At 45.9% G+C, this 22,637-nt stretch overlaps 1 protein-coding gene across 1 annotated transcript in view; it reads left to right on the forward strand.

Moving 5' to 3' along the window:
• Nucleotides 1-20,221, forward strand: part of LOC138249288 (extracellular calcium-sensing receptor-like) — a 149,712-nt gene extending 129,491 nt beyond the window's left edge. The window contains 3 exon segments of the mRNA XM_069203244.1: nt 7,367-7,550; nt 19,300-19,782; nt 19,785-20,221. Of these exon segments, the coding sequence (XP_069059345.1) occupies nt 7,367-7,550; nt 19,300-19,782; nt 19,785-20,221 (1,104 nt within the window).
• Nucleotides 20,222-22,637: the final 2,416 nt, after the last annotated feature.

A 22,637-nucleotide genomic window follows, 5' to 3' on the forward strand; every position in this document is an offset into this window, starting at 1 on the left:
CATCGAAGCATTTTTGTTTCTAAGCGCTATTTTTGAGTTTAATCTTTAAAAATTCATAACTTGACTTGTGTATGTCGGATTTTTGTCATTTTGGTCTTGTTTTGTTTAGATAAATATTTCCTATTTTTCTAAACCGGTGTTGTGTCATTTTGTAGTGTTTTCATGAAGTTACTGTGTGGGTTGGTACAAATACTTTACACCTAGCGCTCTGAAGTTAAGCCTACTGCTCTGCCAAGCTACCAAGGGAGTAAGCAGGGGTTAGCTGAGGGTGATTCTCTTTTACCCTGACTAGAGTGAGGGTCCTTGCTTGAACAGGGGGTAACCTGACTGTCAACCAAAGACCCCATTTCTGACATTGGTGATCAGCGGTTGGGATTGGACTTGTATTTGTACTTGACATACAGTAATTAAGTGTACACTACTGTTTGAGTTCAGACCACTACGTGACCACATACTACTTGTTTGGTGATCAGCGGTTGGGATTTGGACTTGTATTTGTACTTGACATACAGTGATTAAGTGTACTTTACTGTTTTGAGTTCAGACCACTACGTCACCACATACTACTTGTCTTGTGATTCTGCTTTTTGTTCTCTGATGTCCTCCTGGAAGTATTGCTAATATTTTGGGACTTTGGTTTTGAAACATTTGCAGAATGGAAGTCAATTTCTGGCACCTATTTATTTATAAAAAGTGGCAGCTTAAAGCATTCTGCATGGAAAGGGGACTGGCTGTGAACAAGAAATCCAGAAGGGAGGATATTGAGTCAGCCCTGTTTCAGTATGAATTGAAACGTTGTCAGGCAACACCACCAAATGAGTCTGAGGAGGAGGACTACTCTGAGGAGGAGGGCAGTAGCCCTGAGGAGGGAACAGAAAGAGATGATTGGCTCCTAGTTCGAATCCGGAGTCTGGAAGAGCTAGATGCAGAGCTTGAGAGGGCTGAGGAGAAGAGAGCCTTAGTCCTGGAAAAAGAAAGGATTACAGCTCAAGAGCTGAGCTGTGAAGAGCTGAAGCTGGAGGCCATGAGGGCTGAGTCCAGTTCAGGTGGGGGCAGCAAAAATCTTGTACCCAGTACTGCTGAAGAAGCGCACATGCCCAGAGATGTGGTGCCCTACTTGAAGGAGGGAGTTAACACACGCCAGGAGGTTCAGGGGTATGAGGTAGCTCCAGTGATGCACAGGGTCCCTGAGGTGGATTGGGGAACTGGCATGGGGAGTCATATTCCTACTGGTGGGAGGAACACTCTACTGACTCTAGGTGAGAGTGACAGGGAGAGGGATTCCCCCCAGGTAGAAGTCCTGGTTATGGAGTGTGAAGACATCCCAGAAGAGTGTGGGTTGAGTGTCAGGGACAGTCGGGTATTGTCTCACCAGTCTCAGGAGGGTGATGTGGGGTGCTTTTTCAAAGCAGAGTCACTGGATGGTTGGGTGAAGGGTACTTTGGTTAATTCATGTAAGGGGCTGAGTGATGTAATTGCTAGAGAGCATATTTCTAGTCCTTATTTTCCAGAGCTACGCCAGCACCAGGTGGAGTGTGAGTTCTCTGACCCCAGGGAGCTTACAATGGAGGCAGACCTCTTGGTGAGTACCAGAGAGTCTGAAGAGGCATTTGGGGGGGCTCCTGAGAGGAGTGGTCTAGGTATTTCCCAACCAGGTGAGGTAGGGAAGGATTGTAGTGTCCCAGGTAGGTCCCAGTGTAATGGGATGGGTGAGGGACCCCATGTCCAGTCTCTGAGGAGAGGGAATGGGGATGGGCTGAGGTCCAAGGTGCCCAAGATCCGGTCCCAGGTCCTGGAGGGTTCCATGAGGGAACACCAGGAGGGGAGCCTAGCCTGTACCATAGGGCCATCTGTTGAGGGAGATCCCACAGTGTCAGGAGAACTTTGGGGGGTGGCTGTAGCCAGCGTCCCACCAGTTCTGGTGTCTGGCAGTACCCCTCCTAGTGAGGGGGTGCAGAAGTCCAGACAGAGGGTTGAGAGGGGGTTGCGGACCCCAGTGGAGAACCTGGAGGGTCAGGGGTCAGCTCTGAGAGCAGAGCCCCCCATGAATGACCTTGGTGAGACCATTTCTGGGTTGGGGGGAATCCAGACTCTGTCAGATGGGCAGAGGTCAGGAGACCTGCGCCAGCCAGACTCTTGTGTGGCCCTTCGGAACAGTGTGTCCCTTGAGGGGGGTAAGTGTGCCCCCCTGGAAGTCCTGGTGTGCCAGGCAATGGTTCAACCGCAGGGTGGTGACTCTGGGTTGAATGATCAGGTTCAGGGGGTAAACTCTGACCTGATGGAGGGTAAGTGTGCTCCCAAGGAAGTCCTGGTGCGCCAGGCAGTGGTTCAACCGCAGGGAGGTGACCCTGGGTTGGATGACCAGGTTCAGAGGGTAAACTCTGACCTGGTGGGGGTAGGTATGCCCCCCAGGAATTCCTGGGTTGCCAGGCAGTGGTCCAGTCTGTGGGTACAGAACCTGGACTGGAGGATCAGGTGCAGGGGATAAACCCTGACCTGAAGGGGTGGGTGGTTTGCCCAATCACCCCCCCTGGTGTGATTTCAAGGGGTACTCTCCCTGAGGGGGGGGGTGCAGAACCCTGAGAGTAGGGGCAGGGGAGAAAGAGCCTCACCCCTGGCCCCAGTGCAATCTAAGGGTACAGACCCTGGATTGGAAGGCCAGGCTCAGGGTGTCCCCCCTGACCTGGAGGAAGGGGCTACTGCTAACAGTGCCCATCCCATATTGTCTTCTGAGGGGGCCACTCCTAGTTGGGGGGTGCAGGACCCCAGAAGGGAGGGCAGGGGGAGGGAAGCCTCACCCCTGGCCCTGGTCCAACCTGAAGGTACAGACCCCAGGTTGGCGGACCAGTTGCAGGTTAACAGCCCTGCACTGGTGGAAGAATTGTGCAGGACTGCTTCTACAAGCACACTGACAGTGTTTGACTCGGGGGGTGCCGCTTCTGCAAGGAGGGTACAGAGCCCCAGAGGGGAGGACCAGGGTCAGGTTGTCATCCCTGACCTGGTGGAAGAGAGAGTGGTCAAAGGGTGCCAGGCACCTGGGGCTACCGCCCCCCACTCTACACAGTCACAGTGGTTAGAGAGGCCTGAGGTCAGGCTCTCATCCCTGACAGTTGTCAGGGGTCACTATGGCTTGATGTCCTGGTGGACAGAGCTGTCCCTGGGGGGGAACGAGAGTCACACCCCAGGGGTGGAGTGGGCAACACCACTGTGTTGGCCCTGGTGGTACTATCTCCCCATTGCAATATATCTGTGAGCAAAGTAAAGTTAGGCGCTGCACTGATGGTGTCTGCAGATGTGGAGAAGGGTTCCCCATGGGTTAGCTTAGTGGGCCCTGAGAGCATGGACAGAGGGATCCAACTGGAGTCAGGAAGGTGTAGAACTGGAACATGCCCCTGCTGTTGTGGGCCTGGGTCCTTGTTCTATCGCCCCAATCCGGGAAGTACCTCAAGGTATTGATTGTTCTCCCCTGGCTTTAGGCTGGTAGGGGGTCGTGTTGGACTTTTGCTTATGCAGGGTCATCCCCAGTCTTTTTGCCTCCTGCCTCCTATTTTTTTCTGACCTGTTGCTGTTGGCTTTTTAACTCTGAGCACTTTACCACTGCTAACCAGTGCTAAAGTGCATATGCTCTCTGTGTAAATTGTATGTAATTGGTTTATCCATGATTGGCATATTTGATTTACTAGTAAGTCCCTAGTAAAGTGCACTAGAGGTGCCCAGGGCCTGTAAATCAAATGCTACTAGTGGGCCTGCAGCACTGGTTGTGCCACCCACATAAGTAGCTCTGTAATCATGTCTCAGACCGGCCACTGCAGTGTCTGTGTGTGTATTTTTACACTGTAAGTTCGACTTGGCAAGTGTACCCACTTGCCAGGCCTAAACCTTCCCTTTTCTTACATGTAAGGACCCCTAAGGTAGGCCCTGGGTAGCCCCAAGGGCAGGGTGCAGTGTATGGATAAGGTAGGACATATAGTAATGTGATTTATATGTCCTGACAGTGAAATACTGCCAACTTCGTTTTTCACTGTTGCAAGGCCTGTCTCTCTCATAGGATAATATGGGGGCTACCTTTAAATATGATTAAAGTGTAGATTCCCCTAGAGAGTAGATGGACATGTGGAGTTTGGGGTCCCTGAACTCACAATTAAAAAATACATCTTTTAGTAAAGTTGATTTTAAGATTGTGCGTTTGAAAATGCCACTTTTAGAAAGTGAGCATTTTCTTGCTTAAACCATTCCGTGACTCTGCCTTGTTTGTAGATTCCCTGTCTGGGTCAGTTTGACAGTTGGGTTGTTTTTCACCTCGCACTAGACAGTGAAACAAAGGGGGCTGGGGTGTAACCTGCATTTCCTGATTAGCCATCTCTGCTAGGAGGGAGGGGTGGAGTGTTCACTCTCCTCTGAAAGGACTGTGCCTGCCTCTGACCATGCCGGCTCCAACCCCCTGCTGTGTGTCTGATGCCTTGCCTGGGCAAGGCAGGATTTCATAAGTAGGTGTGAGTCCCCTTTGAAGAAAGGTGACTTCAAAGACTAAAATGGGTATAAGAAGGGCACCCAAATCTACAGACTTTAGAAACACTTCTGGAACCAAGAGGAACCTCTGCCTGGAGAAGAGCTGATAGCTGAGGAAGAAGTGCTGCCCTGCCTGTGACTGTGCTTTGTGGAGCTTTCCTGCAGTGCTGCTTCTGCCAGAGTAAGAGGGCAAAGACTGGACTTTGTGTGCCTTCCATCTTGTGAAGAAATCTCCAAGGGCTTGAGTTAGAGCTTGCCTCCTGTTGTTTGAAGTTTCAGGGACAGCAAAGACTTCTCTCTGCCAGCAACTGGAGTCTCTGGAGAGACTCCTGCTCTGACAAGTGGTGCCCTATCCAGTTCCTGGGCCCTTGAAAGGAAAGCTGGTGGAATCCAAGGAAATCGACTTCGGACGACTTCGGACTGACGCTGCTGCTGAATCCGGTAACGCCGCCTGCACCTGACGCCGTGACCTTCGCTGGAACGCGACGCTCCTCGCAGGCCCGACGCCGCAGCAGCCCCGCTGAAGTCCGCAACTCAGTGGAAGTCGCCGCACCACGTCGTGACCGACGCTGCTCGAAGTGCACGGATTCAGCGTTTCGCACAGACGCCGCGATTCCCGACTTTGCGCATCGGCTTGTTTTCACTCTTCACCAAAGGTACTGTACTTGGGGGTCTACACGACTCCGTGTCCGGCGCCGCTGGTGTCAGCTTGTTGGGAACGACTCCGTCACAACGCCGTGTTTACATCTCATCGAAGCATTTTTGTTTCTAAGCGCTATTTTTGAGTTTAATCTTCAAAAATTCATAACTTGACTTGTGTATGTCGGATTTTTGTCGTTTTGGTCTTGTTTTGTTTAGATAAATATTTCCTATTTTTCTAAACCGGTGTTGTGTCATTTTGTAGTGTTTTCATTAAGTTACTGTGTGTGTTGGTACAAATACTTTACACCTAGCGCTCTGAAGTTAAGCCTACTGCTCTGCCAAGCTACCAAGGGGGTAAGCAGGGGTTAGCTGAGGGGGATTCTCTTTTACCCTGACTAGAGTGAGGGTCCTTGCTTGAACAGGGGGTAACCTGACTGTCAACCAAAGACCCCATTTCTAACAGCCTCAGATCAAGTATGGCTGAGTACATGAAGAAGGCCAGTAAGAACCTTCAGGCAAGCCAAGAATTACAAAAGCAATGGCATGACCAGAAGGCTGTTCTGACTGTGTACAAACCAGGGCAGAAAGTGTGGGTCCTGGAGCCAGAGGCACCAAGTGCACTCCAAGACAAATGGAGTGGACCACACAACATAGTAGAAAAGAAGGATGAGGTCACTTATTTAGTTGACCATGGCTCTCCAAGAAGTCCCCTTAGGGTACTTCATGTAAACTGCCTAAAGCCCTATTATGATAGGGCAGACTTAACCATGCTAATGGCCACTGATGAGGGACAGGAAATACATTGCCTGTTGATCAGTATCAAAGAGCCATGTACACTGATGGCTTAGCACAACCTGAAATAGGCACAAAACATCAGTACTCCACTGCTCTGCAGTCGTAAGTGGCTACTTGGAGGGCAATAAATTCTATCCACAACATACATTCAAGCAAACGTTAGGGGATTGCACAGCACAACTAGCAGAGCTACAGGCTCTGGTGATGGCACTGGAAACTATGGATCCTGCATAGCTAATGCTGATTGTCTGTGATTCGTACTATTGTGCCCAGTCCTTCAATGAATATCTGCATTATTGGTGCCACAATGGGTTCAGAGATTCTAAAGGTAACACCATCAAATACAGACTTCTGTGGGGGAAAGTGGCAGATCTGAAGGAAATGTTATCAAATGTCCATGTTGTACATACACTTGGACACCAGCGTGTTGGAATACACGTTGCTGGAAATTCACTTTCTGGCGAAGCAGCCAAATCAGCAGTAGCCACGGCTTCTGTTGCTGCAGTAACTCGTTCTGGAACAAAACTGGACTATGACATATGGGCTGCCGTGAAAGCCACGGCTGAAGGCATGCCCTTTCCAAAAGCTTTTCCTGCTAAATATTCCCACCAAATGGGAGGCTTTCTGGACGCAGAAGTAAAAATACCAGGCGTGGCAGTTTGAGTAATTCCCAGTAAACACATAAGACCAGAGTTGATTAAAGCAGAGCATGAGGGGGTTGTATCTGCCCATGCTGGTGTAACGGCTGCAATATCATTATTGCAAGCACATTATTGGTGGCCAGGTCTATATAAACAGACCAAGTAGTATGTCCTTTGTTATGACATCTGCCAACAAATGAAGGCGTCCAACGTCAAACACCCACCGCAGACACCCCTCTTAATTTCCAACAAACCTTTACAATGTGTGTACTTGGACCACTGTGATCACCTAACACCACTAGTCACTGTCGACTCTTGCTCCAGATTTCTAAGGGTGTGGCCACAGTGCTCGGCTGTCGCTTGGACTGTTATTAAAGATTTGCAAGTCTTTATTGGCACATATGCAGTTGCATCTTTCCACTTGGACCAGGGCCCTGATTTTGCAACAAGGGCATTCAGGGATGCCATGGCTTCGTTAGGGGTCCAACTCCATTACTCATCTCCATTTCATCCCAAGGGAATTAGTGTTGTGGAGCGATGAAACCGTGATTCAAAGCAATCCTTAACAGCCAAAGTATTAGGTACGGGTTGTAGTTGGCTTAATCACCTGCATGGAGTCCAGAGAGCACTTAATAATCTGCCTAGAAGGTCCCTGGGGGGGTCGTACTTCATACGAGTGCCTGTTTGGAACTCAAATGTATATTCCAGATCTTGATGGTCCTGGCGTGGAGGCGGCAGAAACACCTTTTGACATAAATGAATGTGTCACTGTCTTGCAGGAACTACAACAGTTCTGTGACGACAACGCTTCTGCCTGTGCTGCCTCCGCAGGAATTAAGGATATAACTATAACATCTACCTGCTGGATTCCAAAGGTTGGGGATCTAGTACGTGAAAAAGTTGCTGTGAGAAAGGAGTTCGGTGCTTCTTATCGTGTACCTGTCCTAGGCATGGGAAAACATGGTACCAGTACTGTCATTCTACTACCGTTGCTTGGTGCTAAAGAAAATCGCTTTGTCTCAATCAACAATGTCAAGTTACACCATGTGGCCGATCCTACACAGCAGACCAAGAGGGGCAACCAGTAGTTCCCGAATCGCTCTTACTACTGGTCAATATGTCCCTCTACAAGTTTTAGCAGCAATGCTGACACCTCTCCGAGCTTGGGGAGGGTGGAAAATGATCTTGCATTAGTTCCACTAACATCTGTTATAACAAACGATATATAAATTACTGATTGATTTGACACAACTTCAACACAGACGGATGACGTCATGTAATGTGAACCACCGCGAGAGACCCCTACCAGTTCTTCTCCTACAAATACGGCTCCAGCTTTTGCACAAACTGCTTTTTGATACTTTGCTGACATCAACAACACCTTTTCGGATTCATATGCCCCTTCTACATCTTAACTGCCAAAAACACGCAAGGTGATAAACTGGCTTAAAACAAATTACTTCATTTTCCGATGGAACAATCTGTGGCTTTCCTTGACTATATTAGCTTTCGTCCTTTGGATTGGCTTTGTCATTACCTTCTTTCTATTAATACATGGTCATTACCTTCCTGAAAGATCAACAGTTGAACTGGTGGATGAGGTCCTAAAACCCAATTTTTCTTCCCACAAGGTCCGCCGAGACTTGTCTTTCGTGAATATTTCCGCTATACCAATTCCTGATGGGATTGTTTGGGATAAAGTCACATTTGATACATACAGAGGTCACTCAAATACCATATGTGTTCAAACTTTCAATGAATGATGTAATAACACCCAGAGTTGTTTCTGATGACTGGGATGTAAAAACAGTTGATTCTATGATGAGTGAATTGCAGTATTTTACTGTATTTGAAAGTGAGGATGTTTATCAATCTAAAGAGAATTATGGTGACATGCTTTGTTATAATTATTATGGACACCATTTCATTCACAGAGCAAGTACCCCAAAGACTATTTTAAATGACAAACAATGATAACATTGTCCACCTCCACCACAAGGGAGTTCTGAAACTTTTTTCTGAAAAATGTGCATATTTTTCTGGGCACAATGTTAAAAATGTTGAGTCATATTATAGCAAATTACCATTGATGGAAAATGTACATATATTACTGACAGATACAAAATGTATTTATTCAGATTCCTTTGTTTCCCCGTTGGCTATAGAAGGCTATGAATATTGTTTGAAGTCGATTGACTTAAAAAGTGTGTGGGGAATAAAAAATTGAAAAATAAGGGAAAAGAAAGCTTTGTTTGGAGCATGCCTGGTACGTGTTCAAATTATATTTTTAAATGAAACTGTACAACAGACACGTTGTTTAGGCTTAGCAAAGATTAAGGAATTGAATACGCCCAGTATTCCTGCCCTGGCAAATTTTATAAATGGCAAAAGTATATAAGTGCAACTGCAGATCAGCTTGATGAATAGGTCCAGAAAGGCATACTTCACTGCGTGTCCTGGTGGCTGGTTATTGTGGCCAATAGATACCAATGGGTGTCATAAACGCTTTATAAACTCCACAGGGGTTTATAGAACAATTAGGTCAGACACTCGTTCTCTGTCATCTGAACATGTGGGTATAGTAACAACATACAGTGCAGGGAAACTATGCCAACAATGGCTGAATAGTTCCTCACTTGATGCTGTTAGAGAACACCTCAGTCTCCTGTCTAATAACACTGAATTACAGGATTTCCTGTTAGGCCCCAGAAAACAACGCAGAAAGGGCTTCTTATATGCAGTTTATAATGAAATTTGGAAGCTTTCTCAACAAGAAGCTGCTGCCCAGGTAAGACAAGAAGATCAGGAAAACTTACAGAAGGCATTAGCTGTTGTAGATAATGGGATTAATACCCTGTCCAACTGGATATACACCTTAAACAACATTGTTTCTTCTGCAATAGACATAATACAAAGTGATATGTCCTCATTACATCATGGACAGAGTCAAGTAAGGTCCATTATGCAGTTTGGGTTGAACACTACAAACACTGAAGGCAGGTCACGTTCCATGGCAACACATCAGCGCAAGGGACATATTTTCCTCATTTAATTTGACGCGACAACAACAACTAATGGCTAAGAAAGAAGCGACCTATGTCATGTTAAATATTGAAAAGTTAGAAAAGTTGCCTTTTACTGTGGCTGAAATACCATCTACTGAGTGGTTAATACACAGGGTCATTGATCTGCCTATTTCAACACTTTAATTCACGTCCGGCTTAAAACACATTAAAATAGGCAGATATGAAAAGCTAGGAGATAGTTACATCCATGAGGTGTGGGAACTACCCTTCTCTTACAAATGTCTCAGTGGCATGAAAGAGGTCTTTCTTAGCAGTAGTGAATGCAAGACTTTTGTCATCCTTTTGATGGTTTGTAAACAGCTGTCCTTGCACGGGGTGTGTAACGCTTCGGCAGCGAACTTGGCTTGTTATCTGAAGGGAGTCCTAGTCCCCTTGATTAGACCTGCATTCCAGGTGCTCTCTGATGCCAGCTATGTCCTCCTTAATAGTGAAAACTGCTGTAGGATGCAAGCTGGAATAGTTTATGTTGTTTCAGTCTCTAAGATTGTTACGTGCTGCGGGAACTTACTTTTTCCTCCTACACGACAGAGAGAAGCAGCTTAGATATGGCTCCATATTGCTACTACAAATGTGAATTTTGACAAGTTGGGCAGACTCAAGGTTTTATTGTTTCAAAAACATGTGGTGCTCACATCTGCACGCGAGACCTATGTGCCTCAGGTGTCAAGGTCATCAGCAGAGATACAGTCCCTTTTAAGTACCAACTTTTCAAGACACTTTGGTGAGCTCTTGGGATGAATATTTAATGCACCCAGTACTACTGGAGTTGAAAATTTCTTTAAGGCTGCTGGTTCTGGTTTCATTCACACTTTTTCCTCTATATTCAGCTTACTACCTTCAGCCATCCACTCAATATTCTCTATTATTATTAACTCCACAGTTAACACCCAGCTAAGTGACTAATCGCTCTTTCAGGGCTATTTAGGGTCTCTCCTTTGGGTGGTTCCAGATTGCCAGATTCCAGCAGGAATCTGCTGCGCCCTCCACTTTGACTTCTAAATGACAAAACTGCATCTGGACTCTTCAGGACCCTACAAGCTGCAACAAAGAAGCAAGACACCTTCTGCAACATTGTATCTCCAGCTCCTTCCAGCAACTGCAACATTTCACTGGTCGTGCATCCTCTGTGAACAGCCCATCTTCAGCCTGCATCAGAAGGAAGAAGAAATCTCCCTTGGGGTGAAGGAGTCACTCCCCTGCTTCTGCAGGCACTAACTGCAATGATGACCGGCTGCGTGGATCCCCTCTCCTGCTGAGCTGCTTGGATCCTGCATTATGGGTGGTAGACTGAAATAATACAGATGGTCCTCTCTTCCAACTGCCCCACTTGGGTGAAGGTAAGCCCTTGCCTGCCCACTCAGGACAGTACCACCGTGCACTATGTCATTTGCAGCTGCCAAGGCTTGTTGGCATCCTTTCTCCAAGATTTTCATGCATATTGCAGCTCCAGCCCACAGCACTTCTTACTGCGACACACAGCACCCTGAGTGGTTCTCCGGTAGCGTGGGAGCCTTTCTCGTAGTGCTGGGTGAGCCTCTTCTCCAACTCTCCTGTCCCTGTCCTGTGGGACGCCTGTGGGACTGCTGCGGGTGCTGCCAGGTCTTCTATGGGCTCTCTGTTTTGCTGAGGGTCCCTCTGAGTCCCCCTCCTGGGTAGAGTTCACCTGGTCCTTTCTGGTCCCCAGCAGTGCCATTTCCTACTAACCGCAAGCTTTGCGTGGACCAAGGCTTGCTGGCAGACTTTGATGATGCAAACCTGACTATAATCCTCCATCCAGCGTTGGACATCACCTGCACCCTCCAGGAACCTGACTTTGTCTTCTTGGGTGCAGTGCTGACTCTTCTTCCTCACCAGTGGTTCACTTCTTTCAACCTTCATCCTGGTGGGTTAGGGCACCTGCCCTTCCTGGACTCTGCTGTGCTTTTTGGACTTGGAACCCACTGTTGGTGTCTTGCAGTCTCTTCTGGGTTTTGCATTATTCTTCTGTTCTTCTTTGTGTGTGTTCTATGAAACTTAGGCCCATATTTATACTTTTTTAGCGCCGCATTTGCATAATTTTTTAAGGCAAAAGTGGTGCAAACTTATAAAATACAATTGTATTTTGTAAGTTTGCGCCGCTTTTGCTTCAAAAAGTGATGCAAATGCGGCGCTAAAATTCGGCACTAAAAAAGTATAAATATGGGCCTTACTGTGATTTACTCCTGCTTTCCTGGTCACTGGGGTGGGTTATGGTACTTACCCTTGGGCTTTCCAAGTACTCTCAGTTTCCCTCTACACACTACACTTGCCTAGGTGGGAGATCGATGTTCGCATTCCACTTTCTTAGTATATGGTTTGTGCTACCCCTAGGCCCATTTCTAGATCTTGTGATTTTCACTAATTGCACTGTTTTCTAACTGTTTTTATGCCTATTTCTGCATACTAGTGTATATAATTTGTGTATTAGTTACCTACTAAGGGAGTATAGCCTCTATGGTATTTTTGGTATTTGTGTCACCAAAGTGAAGTTATTTTTCTAACAGTGAGTGTTTTCTTTTATGTGTGTAAGTACTAAGTGTGACTACAGTGGTATCGCATGAGCTTTGCATGTCTCCTAGATAAGCCTTGGCTGGCCATCCTACCTCTAGAGAGCCTGGCTTCTAGACACTGACTACACTACACTAATTAGGGATAACTGGACCTGGTATAAGGTGTATGTACCATAGGTCCTACACCAGTGCCTGTAAATTAAATGCTACTAGTGGCCTGCAGTGCTGATTGTGCCACCCACAGAAGTAGAATTTCAAACCTTTCTCAGGCCTGCCATTACAGGGTCTGCATGCACAGTTTAGTGTTCCATTGACTTGACATTTCATACTACTTGGCAAGGCCTAAACTTCCTTTTTACTACACCTAAGTCACCCTAAAGGCAGGCCTAGGTATCCCTGTGGGGAGGGTGCTGTGTATGTAAAAGATAGGACATGTACTTCCATGTTTTACATGTCCCTGTAGTGACAAACAGCCTATTTCACTTTTCACTACTGTTAGGGCTGATTCTCTCATAGGTTAGCATTGGGAATTCCCGTATATAACTTTACGTGGTAATTTCTGATCTGAGAGGAGTAGCGAGGGCTTGTTTGTCATGATTGGAATGGTAGTAAAAATCCTACTTACTGGTGTAGTTGGATTTTACATTACTATTAGAGAAATGCTACCTTTAGAAATTGAGCATTTCTCTGTGCTTATAACTCCAGTATTTTGCAGCCTGACTCCAACCCACGTCTAGAGAAGAGTGACAGCTACACTTTGTGCATAGTTTCCAGACAGCCATCAAACAGGAGGGGCTGGGTGCATCTGCATACTGTCTTCCTGGGCTGGGACAGAGAGAGACGGGGCACAATTACATGTCAATAGGCTGTATCTCTGCCTCAAACAATGTGCTGATTTACCCCTACTACTGTTGTCTAGAGCCAGGGCTAGGTTGAAAGAGGTTGTGTAACACTTGAAAGGGTCCCTTTAAAGTCACCCCCTGAACAAAGATGTTTTGGAGTATAAATACAAGGGCTCTGACCAGGGGTGGCTCCTTCACAATGGCGAAGGAGTGTCGGCCCGCTGGCTAAGAACCAGCAGCTGGAAAATAAAACAATATTTTTCTACTGTTTTATTTTTCTGTGGCATGCTCAGCGAGCATGAGCAGGGAGGGGCGGGGCTGGGTCATGGGAAGGGGGGAGGAGGAGTGCAGTGAATGCATTAATTGTGCATGTCAGTTTGGCTGGCCGTCTCAGACTGGGCAAACTGATATGCTCACTTAGGTTTCTCCAACCAGGCTGTGTTGCACAGCCAGGTTAGAGAAACTGTACAGGCTCCAGTGCTCTGTCTGAGAGGCAGGCCAAGCCACTCAGACCAATCCTGATGCTTCTCTTGTGAGCAGTGTCAGGATTGCGTGGGGAACCTGTGGTGGTGTCCCAGGGACTGCTGGGACACCATCACCTTTGAGGGAGGAGCAAGTCAGCCGGTGGTGGTCGTAGGAACAGGTATGTTTTTTCATTGTTATTTTATTTTTCCCCGTCCCTGTTCGCTAACCCCTGCCCCCCCATGAGATTTGTTGTGGCCGCTGCTGTCTAAGATTCCATAAATGTTACGGCACTTTTGGAACTGGGACTGAACCTCTGTCAGAAGTACTTCTGCACTGCATAAAGGACTCATCTTGACTGCTATTCTGATGTTGACCTGCTGCCTGATACTGGCTGGGTGGCATAAAAGGCTCACTGGATTGCTTTTGTTCTTGTTGCCCTTCTACGCCATGACTTGCTCTTCACTGGACCCTGCTGAGCTTCCAGGAAAATCCCATGTTATTGTTAACTGATAAGCTGTGTTGGCCTGCTTTCTGCTGGGATGCAGGAGGGACTACCATTGTTTGCATTAGCATTAATGAACTGGCCAGCCTGCCAACTGTTTGTCCCTCCAAGTGTTCTCCCAAGGACCTAGCATAGGGTGAACGCTGTTTTGCTGCTCTCTGGTTCAACATGTGCCTCAACTTCCTGCTCCCTGAGATGGCATGTCATTTCACCTATTGCGTGTTGAGTGCTTTTACTTTCCCCTCATTATGTGTTGAGGGCTATCTGTATTGTGGGAGAACAATGTGCTTCCGGCGTTCTGGGGCTACCTCTGTGGAGGAAATGTGTCATCCAACTCCCAGTGCCTCCTGTGGTATGGGGTGAATTCCCTTAAAGACTCTGCAGGTTTCCCTGGGCAGGCACACTGAACCGCGCACCACCAAGAAAATGAGGAAACTCTCTGTGACATCAAGGCAGTTACGACCCGTCCTGAGGCTGCTGGTGCTGTGGTAGAAATGAAGCACAGCGCCAGGAGTCCCCTGAGGCCGGAAGGCTCACCCTGCTGCCTCATGGCCACCCTGCCTCACACTGGACACCAAGGGAGACCATGGGAGGTCTCAGCTGCCAACAGCTTTCTCACAAACCCTAAAACTTCTGCAGCTTCCCTGTATGCTTTCTGGCGGCCGCACTGGGACACCTCACATGTGGGGAGCTGCAGAGTGGGCACCTCAACCGCCTTCACCTTGGGGTGCTTGGTCCAAGGCCTGTGTTGAGGATCAGGTCCTCCACAGAGGCCCAGTTCACCATTAGGAGGTGGCTTTTCTTCATGCAGAAACTTGTTCTAAAATTACTGTATCACCTAGGATAGACACACAGGCGATTATGTACCCTACAGCTGAGTTTATATCCCCAGTTTCGACCAGGCACTCCAAGATTACCGTACCCTGCTGAGAGGAGGGCAGGGGCTCTGGTGCCTATGTGGGATGATTGTTGTTGATGTGCTGATGATGAAAAGTGATTATTTCTACACTCATAGTGATACATGGTTGTTAGAAATGGGGTTATTGGTTGGCAGTCAGGTTACCCCCTGTCCAAGCAAGGACCCTCACTCTAGTCAGGGTAAGTCACACACAATCCAAATGATCCTGTGCCCACCCTCTGGTAGCTTGGCACTGAGCAGTCAGGCTTAACTTAGAAGGCAATGTTTAAAGTATTTGTGCAATAAGTCATACAATAACACAATATAGCACCACAAAAATACACCACACAGTGTTTAGAAAAATAATAATATTTATCTGGATATTTGTAGGTCAAAACGATAAAAGATGCAATAAGAAGATGTAAAGATATCACTGGAAAGTGCTATGAAGTGTCTTAAGTCTTTTTAAAAGCAAACAAAGTCTCTTTTAAGCACAAAGTGCCTGGTTGGAGTGAAAAATCTCTGCAAAGGGCCGCCGAGGAGGAGATGCGTGGAAAATGGTGTGTGCGTCGGTTTCGCCCCTTCACACATGGACTTGCGTCATTATTTTTCACGGGGGGAAGACGTGGCATCGATTTCCGGCGCGCAGACGGGTCTCCTCTTCGAGTCGCGGGTTTTCAGGCGCCCCGGGGTCTGTGCGTGGAATCCTAGGCTTGTTGACCAGCTGTGCGTCGTTCCGGTGGGCGATGATGGGAAATTTCTCCCTCACGGCAGGCGCTGCGTCGATTTCCCCTCTGGAAGTCGGGTGGCTTTGTCTCAGGTGAGCCGTGCGTCAAAGTTCCGGTCGCAACGCAGGCGCCGCATCGATCTTTTCCTTGCAAAGTCGAGGGGCGTCGTTCCGGTTCGGCGAGCAGTGAATTTTTCACCGCAGCACAATCTGTGCGTCGAATGTTTTGCCACACAAGGAGTCCAGTTGCAAGAGAGAAGTCTTTTTGGTCCTGAGACTTCAGGGAACAGGAGGCAAGCTCTATCCAAGCCCTTGGAGAGCACTTCTGCAGCAAAGCAAGAGAGCAGCACGACAGCAGGGCAACAGCAAGGCAGCAGTCTTCTGTAGAAAGCAGTCAGGTGAGATCTTTAGGCAGCCAGGCAGTTCTTCTTGTCAGGGTGCAGGTTCTGGTTCAGATTTCTTCTCCAGGAAGTGTCTGAGGTGGTAGGGCAGAGGCCCTGTTTTATGCCCAAATGTGCCTTTGCAGTGGGGGAGACTTCATAGAGTGGCTTAGAAGTGCACCAGGTCCCCTTTCAGTTCAATCCTGTCTGCCAGGGTCCCAGTAGGGGGTGTGGCAGTCCTTTGTGTGAGAGCAGGCCATCCACCCTCCCATCCCAGGAATACCCATTCAAAATGCAGATGTATGCAAATGAGGCTGAGTACCCTGTGTTTGGGGTGTGTCTGAGTGAATGCACAAGGAGCTGTCAACTAAACACAGCCAGACATAGATTGTATGGCACAGAAATATTTAAGTGCAGAGAAATGCTCACTTTCTAAAAGTGGCATTTCTAAAATAGTAATATTAAATCCAACTTCACCAGTCAGCAGGATTGTGTATTACCATTCTGACCATACTAAATATGACCTTTCTACTCCTTTCAGATCAGCAGCTACCACTTCAACAATATATGAGGGCAGCCCCAATGCTAGCCTATGAAGGGAGCAGGCCTCACAGTAGTGAAAAAACGAATGTAGGAGTTTTACACTACCAGGGCATGTAAACTACACAGGTACATGTCCTGCCTTTTACCCACACAGAACCCTGCCCTAGGGGTTACCTAGGGCACACCTTAGGGGTGACTTATATGTGGAAAAAGGGGAGTTTTAGGCTTCGTAAGTACTTTTAAATGCCAAGTCGAAGTGGCAGTGAAACTGCACACACAGGCTTTGCAATGGCAGGCCTGAGACAAGGTTAAGGGGCTACTAAAGTGGGTGGCACAACCAGTGCTGCAGGCCCACTAGTAGCATTTAATTTACAGGCCCTGGGCACATATAGTGCACTCTAATAGGGACTTATAAGTAAATCAAATAGTCCAATTTGGTGTGATCCAAGGTTACCATGTTTAAAGGGAGAGAGCATATGTACTTTAGCACTGGTTAGCGGTGGTAAAGTGCGCAGTCTAAAAACCAGCACAAACAGTGTCCAACAAGTGGAGGGAGGCAGGCAAAAAGTTAGGGGTGACCACCCTAAGGCTGTCAGGTCTAACAATGGTGATCTATATGCTTTGTTCCTAACCCAACTTCTTCATATCCTGCTGGATGTCATAATATATATAGATTAGTTGCCTGCACTGTCAGGATAAGGAGTACTTTCTCAGGAGTTGCATAATATGCACAGTATTTATGATTCATGTCATTGTGGTCTATGTTTTATGCACAATTTACAGTATATATTTTTATATAACTCTGTATGGATTCTCTTTTATGGTGTAATTATTGTGTCACTAGTGTGAGTGTGTTGCGCAAACACTTTACAAATTGCCTTTGGGGATACGCATGACTGCTCTGTGCCAAGCTGCCAGGGGGTGAGCACAGGTTGTCTTTGGTGTGTAACTTATGTGTCCTGACTAGAGTGGGTGTGTTCTGCCTGTCTTAGGAGCATACCCTACCCAACCAGAAACCCCATTTCTAACTTTCCCCTTCTTAGATAGCATCCTTAGTGAATAGACTTCGTAAAGATTGCCTTCTGAAATGCATACCCGCACACACACAGGTGAGGCAGGTAGCATGTGCTAATTTAGCATACCCCTTCTTCACCCATGTGGTTGCTGGGAACTAATGAATAGCTGAGGGTCATGTGCACACCTGATGAGTAGCACGTGGGGAGGGCTTGGATGTATGTCACTTGAACCTAAAGTGCGTCACCCCACATCATGTTATTTCTCCCTGGAACCAAAAGACCTGCGTGCCAGGTGAGGAGGTAGGAACACATCTGTGAACTTTATGATGCATGCCAGAAACATTTGACTACCCTTTGCAAATCAAGCTCTAAGTCAACGTTACTTTCAATACAGGAAAGCTGAATGCATGCTGTTTTATCACAATAGCCATTTGAGGTACCTTTGCATGCAAATATTAAACAAGCATTTACATTACAAAACAGGTCTCGCATTTGCTCGAGTTAGAGCTATTAGCGCTGTAAACTCCTAACCGGACTTTTCTTGCCACACAAATTAAAAGAAAGAAATTGAAAACGGAAAAACCGAGCACAATCATGCTATGTAAACCTCAGAGCGATCGCACTGTGTGGAAAATAAAAAGATTAAGTAGTCTGGAAACCATGCTGAAAACATAGAGCCTCGTATGTTTTCAGTAGTTTACCGGTGCTGTGTAGGTGGGTGAAAGCAAGCGGATTTTAAAAGACAAGCCCACTATCATTGAAAGTGACTGATGTGACATGGACATGGTTAAAATTCCAAAGAGAGATTACAGCAGGGGACGGAGTGCTTTGCGCTTGCCCCTAAAAAGGAAATTGTATATATTGTCAGTGGTTATCAAGAAAATCTGGCATTGAGCCAGCCCCTCTGGTTCCATTCCTGACCTTAATGTATAACATGCTGGTTGCTACAATTTTAATGTTCTGAGCAGCAAATTTATCGGAGGTTTGCATCATCAAAGCATCACTCTTTTTTTAATGCTCTGGTGGGGCAAACTTCTCATCCTTATCTACGAGGCCACGCAAAGCCACTTTGCTTGGCTTTGAATGGCCTCGAAGATATAGAGTAAGGCAAAGCGGCAAAAGTCACTCTGTTGCCTTACTCTGCACCAGGGTGTTGTTCCATGGGCGTTGCAGAGGGCTTTCCCATGCAAAACCCATGGATTTTGATGCTGCCCCAGATTCACTTAATCACATAAACAGCAGCGGCAAAACCTTATGCCTCCCCAGAGGTGGCATAACAATGAGAAATATTTGTATTTCTCCTAATTTGTTTCCTCTTTCCATGTCTGCTGCAGAATGCAGCAGACATAGAAAGAGAAAAAAGCCTCTCTGTATTGTTTTTGTGCAGAAAGGTGTTCCTTCCTGCACAAAAACAATCCCGCATGCATCACAAGCACCCTTGCACCTGGGTGCAAGGATGACTTCATTGGTGCTAGGCAGCTAGCTGTGAGCCAGCTCAGGAGGAAAGGACAGGAGTGCACAGTATTGTATAAAGACCGTGCATTCCTGCCCTTTTAAATTGTTGTACGGAAATGCCAATTTCCCACAAATAAGGGCCTAAGTTCTTATGTTAGTAATTACATGCTGCTTAAACTTATCATTAACAGTTCTCCTGCAATTACAATGTGCTCTACTCCATAAACAGAGACTGACTCCAAACATAACATAATTTCATTATTTCTACAGGCAGAGATGAATGTATGAAATGTTCTGATGACAAATGGTCCAATGAAAAACATGATCATTGCATCCTAAAAGTGACTGAATTCCTCTCATTTGAAGAGCCCCTGGGACTCATACTCACTGTATTTGCTACCTTCTTGACTTTCATCACTTCTGTGGTCCTTGGAGTCTTTATTAAATACAAAGAGACTCCCATTGTCAAAGCCAATAACCGTGGACTCAGTTACCTTCTTCTCGCCTCTCTCATGCTCTGCTTTCTTTGCTCAATTATATTTGTCAGTCGTCCTCAAAAGCTCACCTGCATGCTCCGACAAATGGTCTTCGGGGTGATATTTTCCATCAGCGTTGCATCTGTTTTGGCTAAAACCATAGTAGTTATCATTGCCTTCAAGGCAACAAGTCCCAGGAGCTCTGCAAGGATGTGGCTGGGCTCAAAGACCCCACTGTGCATAGTCTTCTTCTCTTCTTTGATACAGGTTCTTATCTGTGTAGTTGGTTGGTGAGATCACCTCCTTTTGCAGAGCTAAACAATGTGACTTATAAGGAAAAATTGATTGTTGAGTGTAACGAAGGGAACGCCATCTTCTTCTACTGCATGCTGGGATACATGGGCCTCCTGGCCACAGTCAGCTTTATAGTGGCCTTTCTCTCAAGGAATCTCCCTGGAAGCTTCAACGAGGCCAAGCTGATCACCTTCAGTATGCTGGTGTTTGTCAGTGTGTGGATCTCCTTCATCCCGGCGTACCTGAGCACTCACCGGAAGTACATGGTGGCCGTGGAGGTGTTTGCCATCCTGTGCTCCAGTGCTGGACTGCTGGTGTGCATATTCGTTCCTAAATGCTACATTATTTTGAGGAGACCTGATATGAACACTAGACACAATCTAATTGGTAAAAAACAGCTTGATTCTTTTAAAGGTAAATAGAACCACAACATACTTCATAATAGTGCAATTGAATAAACAGGGTGGTACACACAGGCGCCTGTGTCCAAACTGAGTTACCTTGTATATTCTAAATATGAGGGATGGGAAATAGCTAATACCAGATGCCTAGGCCCAGAATTCAATATTATCTTAGACCAGCAGTTCTTAATCTGTGGTCTCAGGACTCCTCAGGGTCCACAACACTTAGTCAGAGGGTCTGTGACTACTTATAAATCTAAATATTATTGACAGATCAATAAAGTGTATATGAATGAAGAAGGAAAATGTAAAATTTAAAATGGTAAAGCGTGAAAAGAAAAGTTGGTGTCCTCAGAGTGACTTGTGGGAGCAGTGCAAATACATCAGACTGAATATAGTATGGATGACGGGTAGCCTCAGTTGAATTTAGAAAAGTCGAACCTTCCCATTATAATGAAAATAGTGATTTTTATGACATTAAAATGACATAACTGCCAATAAAATTATTATTTCAATATTTGTGTGTTTTTGTATTTGTCTACTAAATGCTTGTTTTTGTATTTTTGTGTATTGTTTTATGATTCAAATAACTGAAATTGTTTAAGCTGTGGTTCTCCTCTGCCAATATTGACTCAGTGGAGTCCCCAGAATCCAATAATGATCCATTGGGGGTTCCCCGGATTTATTTAAATAATGATTGCGTTAGGGTTAACTGAAGCCAAAAGGATAAGAATTACTGTCTTAGACCATGACAGGGCTAAACATCCAAAAGAATGAGCTCAATAAAGTGTGTACTCCACTTGACAACACATTGTGACACACACTGTTGCAAAAGGTTCACAGTAAGGCACCAACACAAAATATTAGTGCTGCTTATTGGATGCAATTTCCATCTCCTTGTGACCGTGCCGGTTAAGTGATGTAAAATAACATGAACAATCCTTTTCCACTATCTTGCCCATATTATCACAACTTGCATCCTGTTTAACTTGAGCAATAGCCACCAGTTAGATGTTAGTGTTATGTGCCTCTGCAAACCCACAGTACAATTTGCATTCATTTCCCTAAGCCATTGTACATGTTTTAGCACTTCCAGGTCTAAATGAACAGGAAAGAAAGCTACATCAACCAAGACCAAGGCCTAGTGTGCATCCAAAATATGGAAGCCTTTCTTGCCATTAAACATCTGAAATTCCTCAAGAACTGCTCAGCATAAGACGAGGAAGAGAGTTGTTATTAAGGGAGTTGGAGATAAGGAGACGGATCACAAGCAATTCTTGGTTGGCGATGTCAACAGTAATCTGTGCTACATGTGGACGGTTTGGTGCAACCCCATTTTACCTTCATGTCATATGGGACTAAGGTTGTGGTATTGTGTGGAAAGACTCTAAACCTTTAGGTGAATGGACTGCAGCCGAGGTACAATAGCTACACAACACGGCAAAGCAAACCCAAAACAGAACACACTACAAAAATACAACAGCAATATAAGACACCAAACACAGTATAACTTCAACAGATCAAAGCAACCAAAACAAGAGCACAATCTAATGAACCAATACTGCAACACACCAACACAAAAGACTAACACAACAAAAAACACATCACCACATGACTAAAGGCAGCAAAGGTTACCACTGATGTCAACTCATCTTTTTTCCACCTATCTTTTCTCCAGAGAATCCACCTGTTCCTCCAAACATACCAATAGGGCTTGCAGGTGCCCTCATCGTGGACTATAGTAATGTCGTCTATCTAGCCCCCAATTAAAATCATTTTCAGGGTGCAGAAAGTGCAACATTAGGCAGACAGATTATGCACTGACATTCAGGAATGCAACCATATCAAGCCAGAATTTAAACCCATCCACTGGAATAAATCCTGGGATCATGTTAAAAAAACTTTGCATTTGCATTATGGGCAGGGAATGCTGGGACAAAAGTCCTGGTTACCTTTAAAATCCTACAGGTCAGTATGAACCTTCCAGAGTCCTGGATTCTTCATTGCCCTACTTGCTAAGAAAATCTTATTAAGAGCCTAAGGTGGGTTGAAAGATTCCTGAGCCCTCATATCTTCTCACATACTGATTACCTTCAGATAAAAACCTGGATGTTCTATGACTTTCAAATCTCGGTGGATGAAATTGAATATTTTTTCCTTGATTTTTTATGAATATTGTGAGAAATTGGGTTATTGGTTCGAGGGGTGTGAGCCCTCTTCAAGCAATGGCCACAATCATCATCAGGGAAAACAACTTAGTCACTAAATTAACCTGTGCTTAACTCTCTGGTAGCCTGGCACCAAAGCAGTCAGGCTTAACTTAACTGCAGCACACAAACAGTAATTAAGAGTAAACACAATAGAAGAAAAATCATAAACCAATTCAGAAAAATAGTGTCACTGTTTATAAATTACTTGGTGCCAAAATAACAGAAAT

The sequence above is a fragment of the Pleurodeles waltl genome, chromosome 8, assembly GCF_031143425.1.
Source record: "Pleurodeles waltl isolate 20211129_DDA chromosome 8, aPleWal1.hap1.20221129, whole genome shotgun sequence".
NCBI lineage: Eukaryota > Metazoa > Chordata > Amphibia > Caudata > Salamandridae > Pleurodeles > Pleurodeles waltl.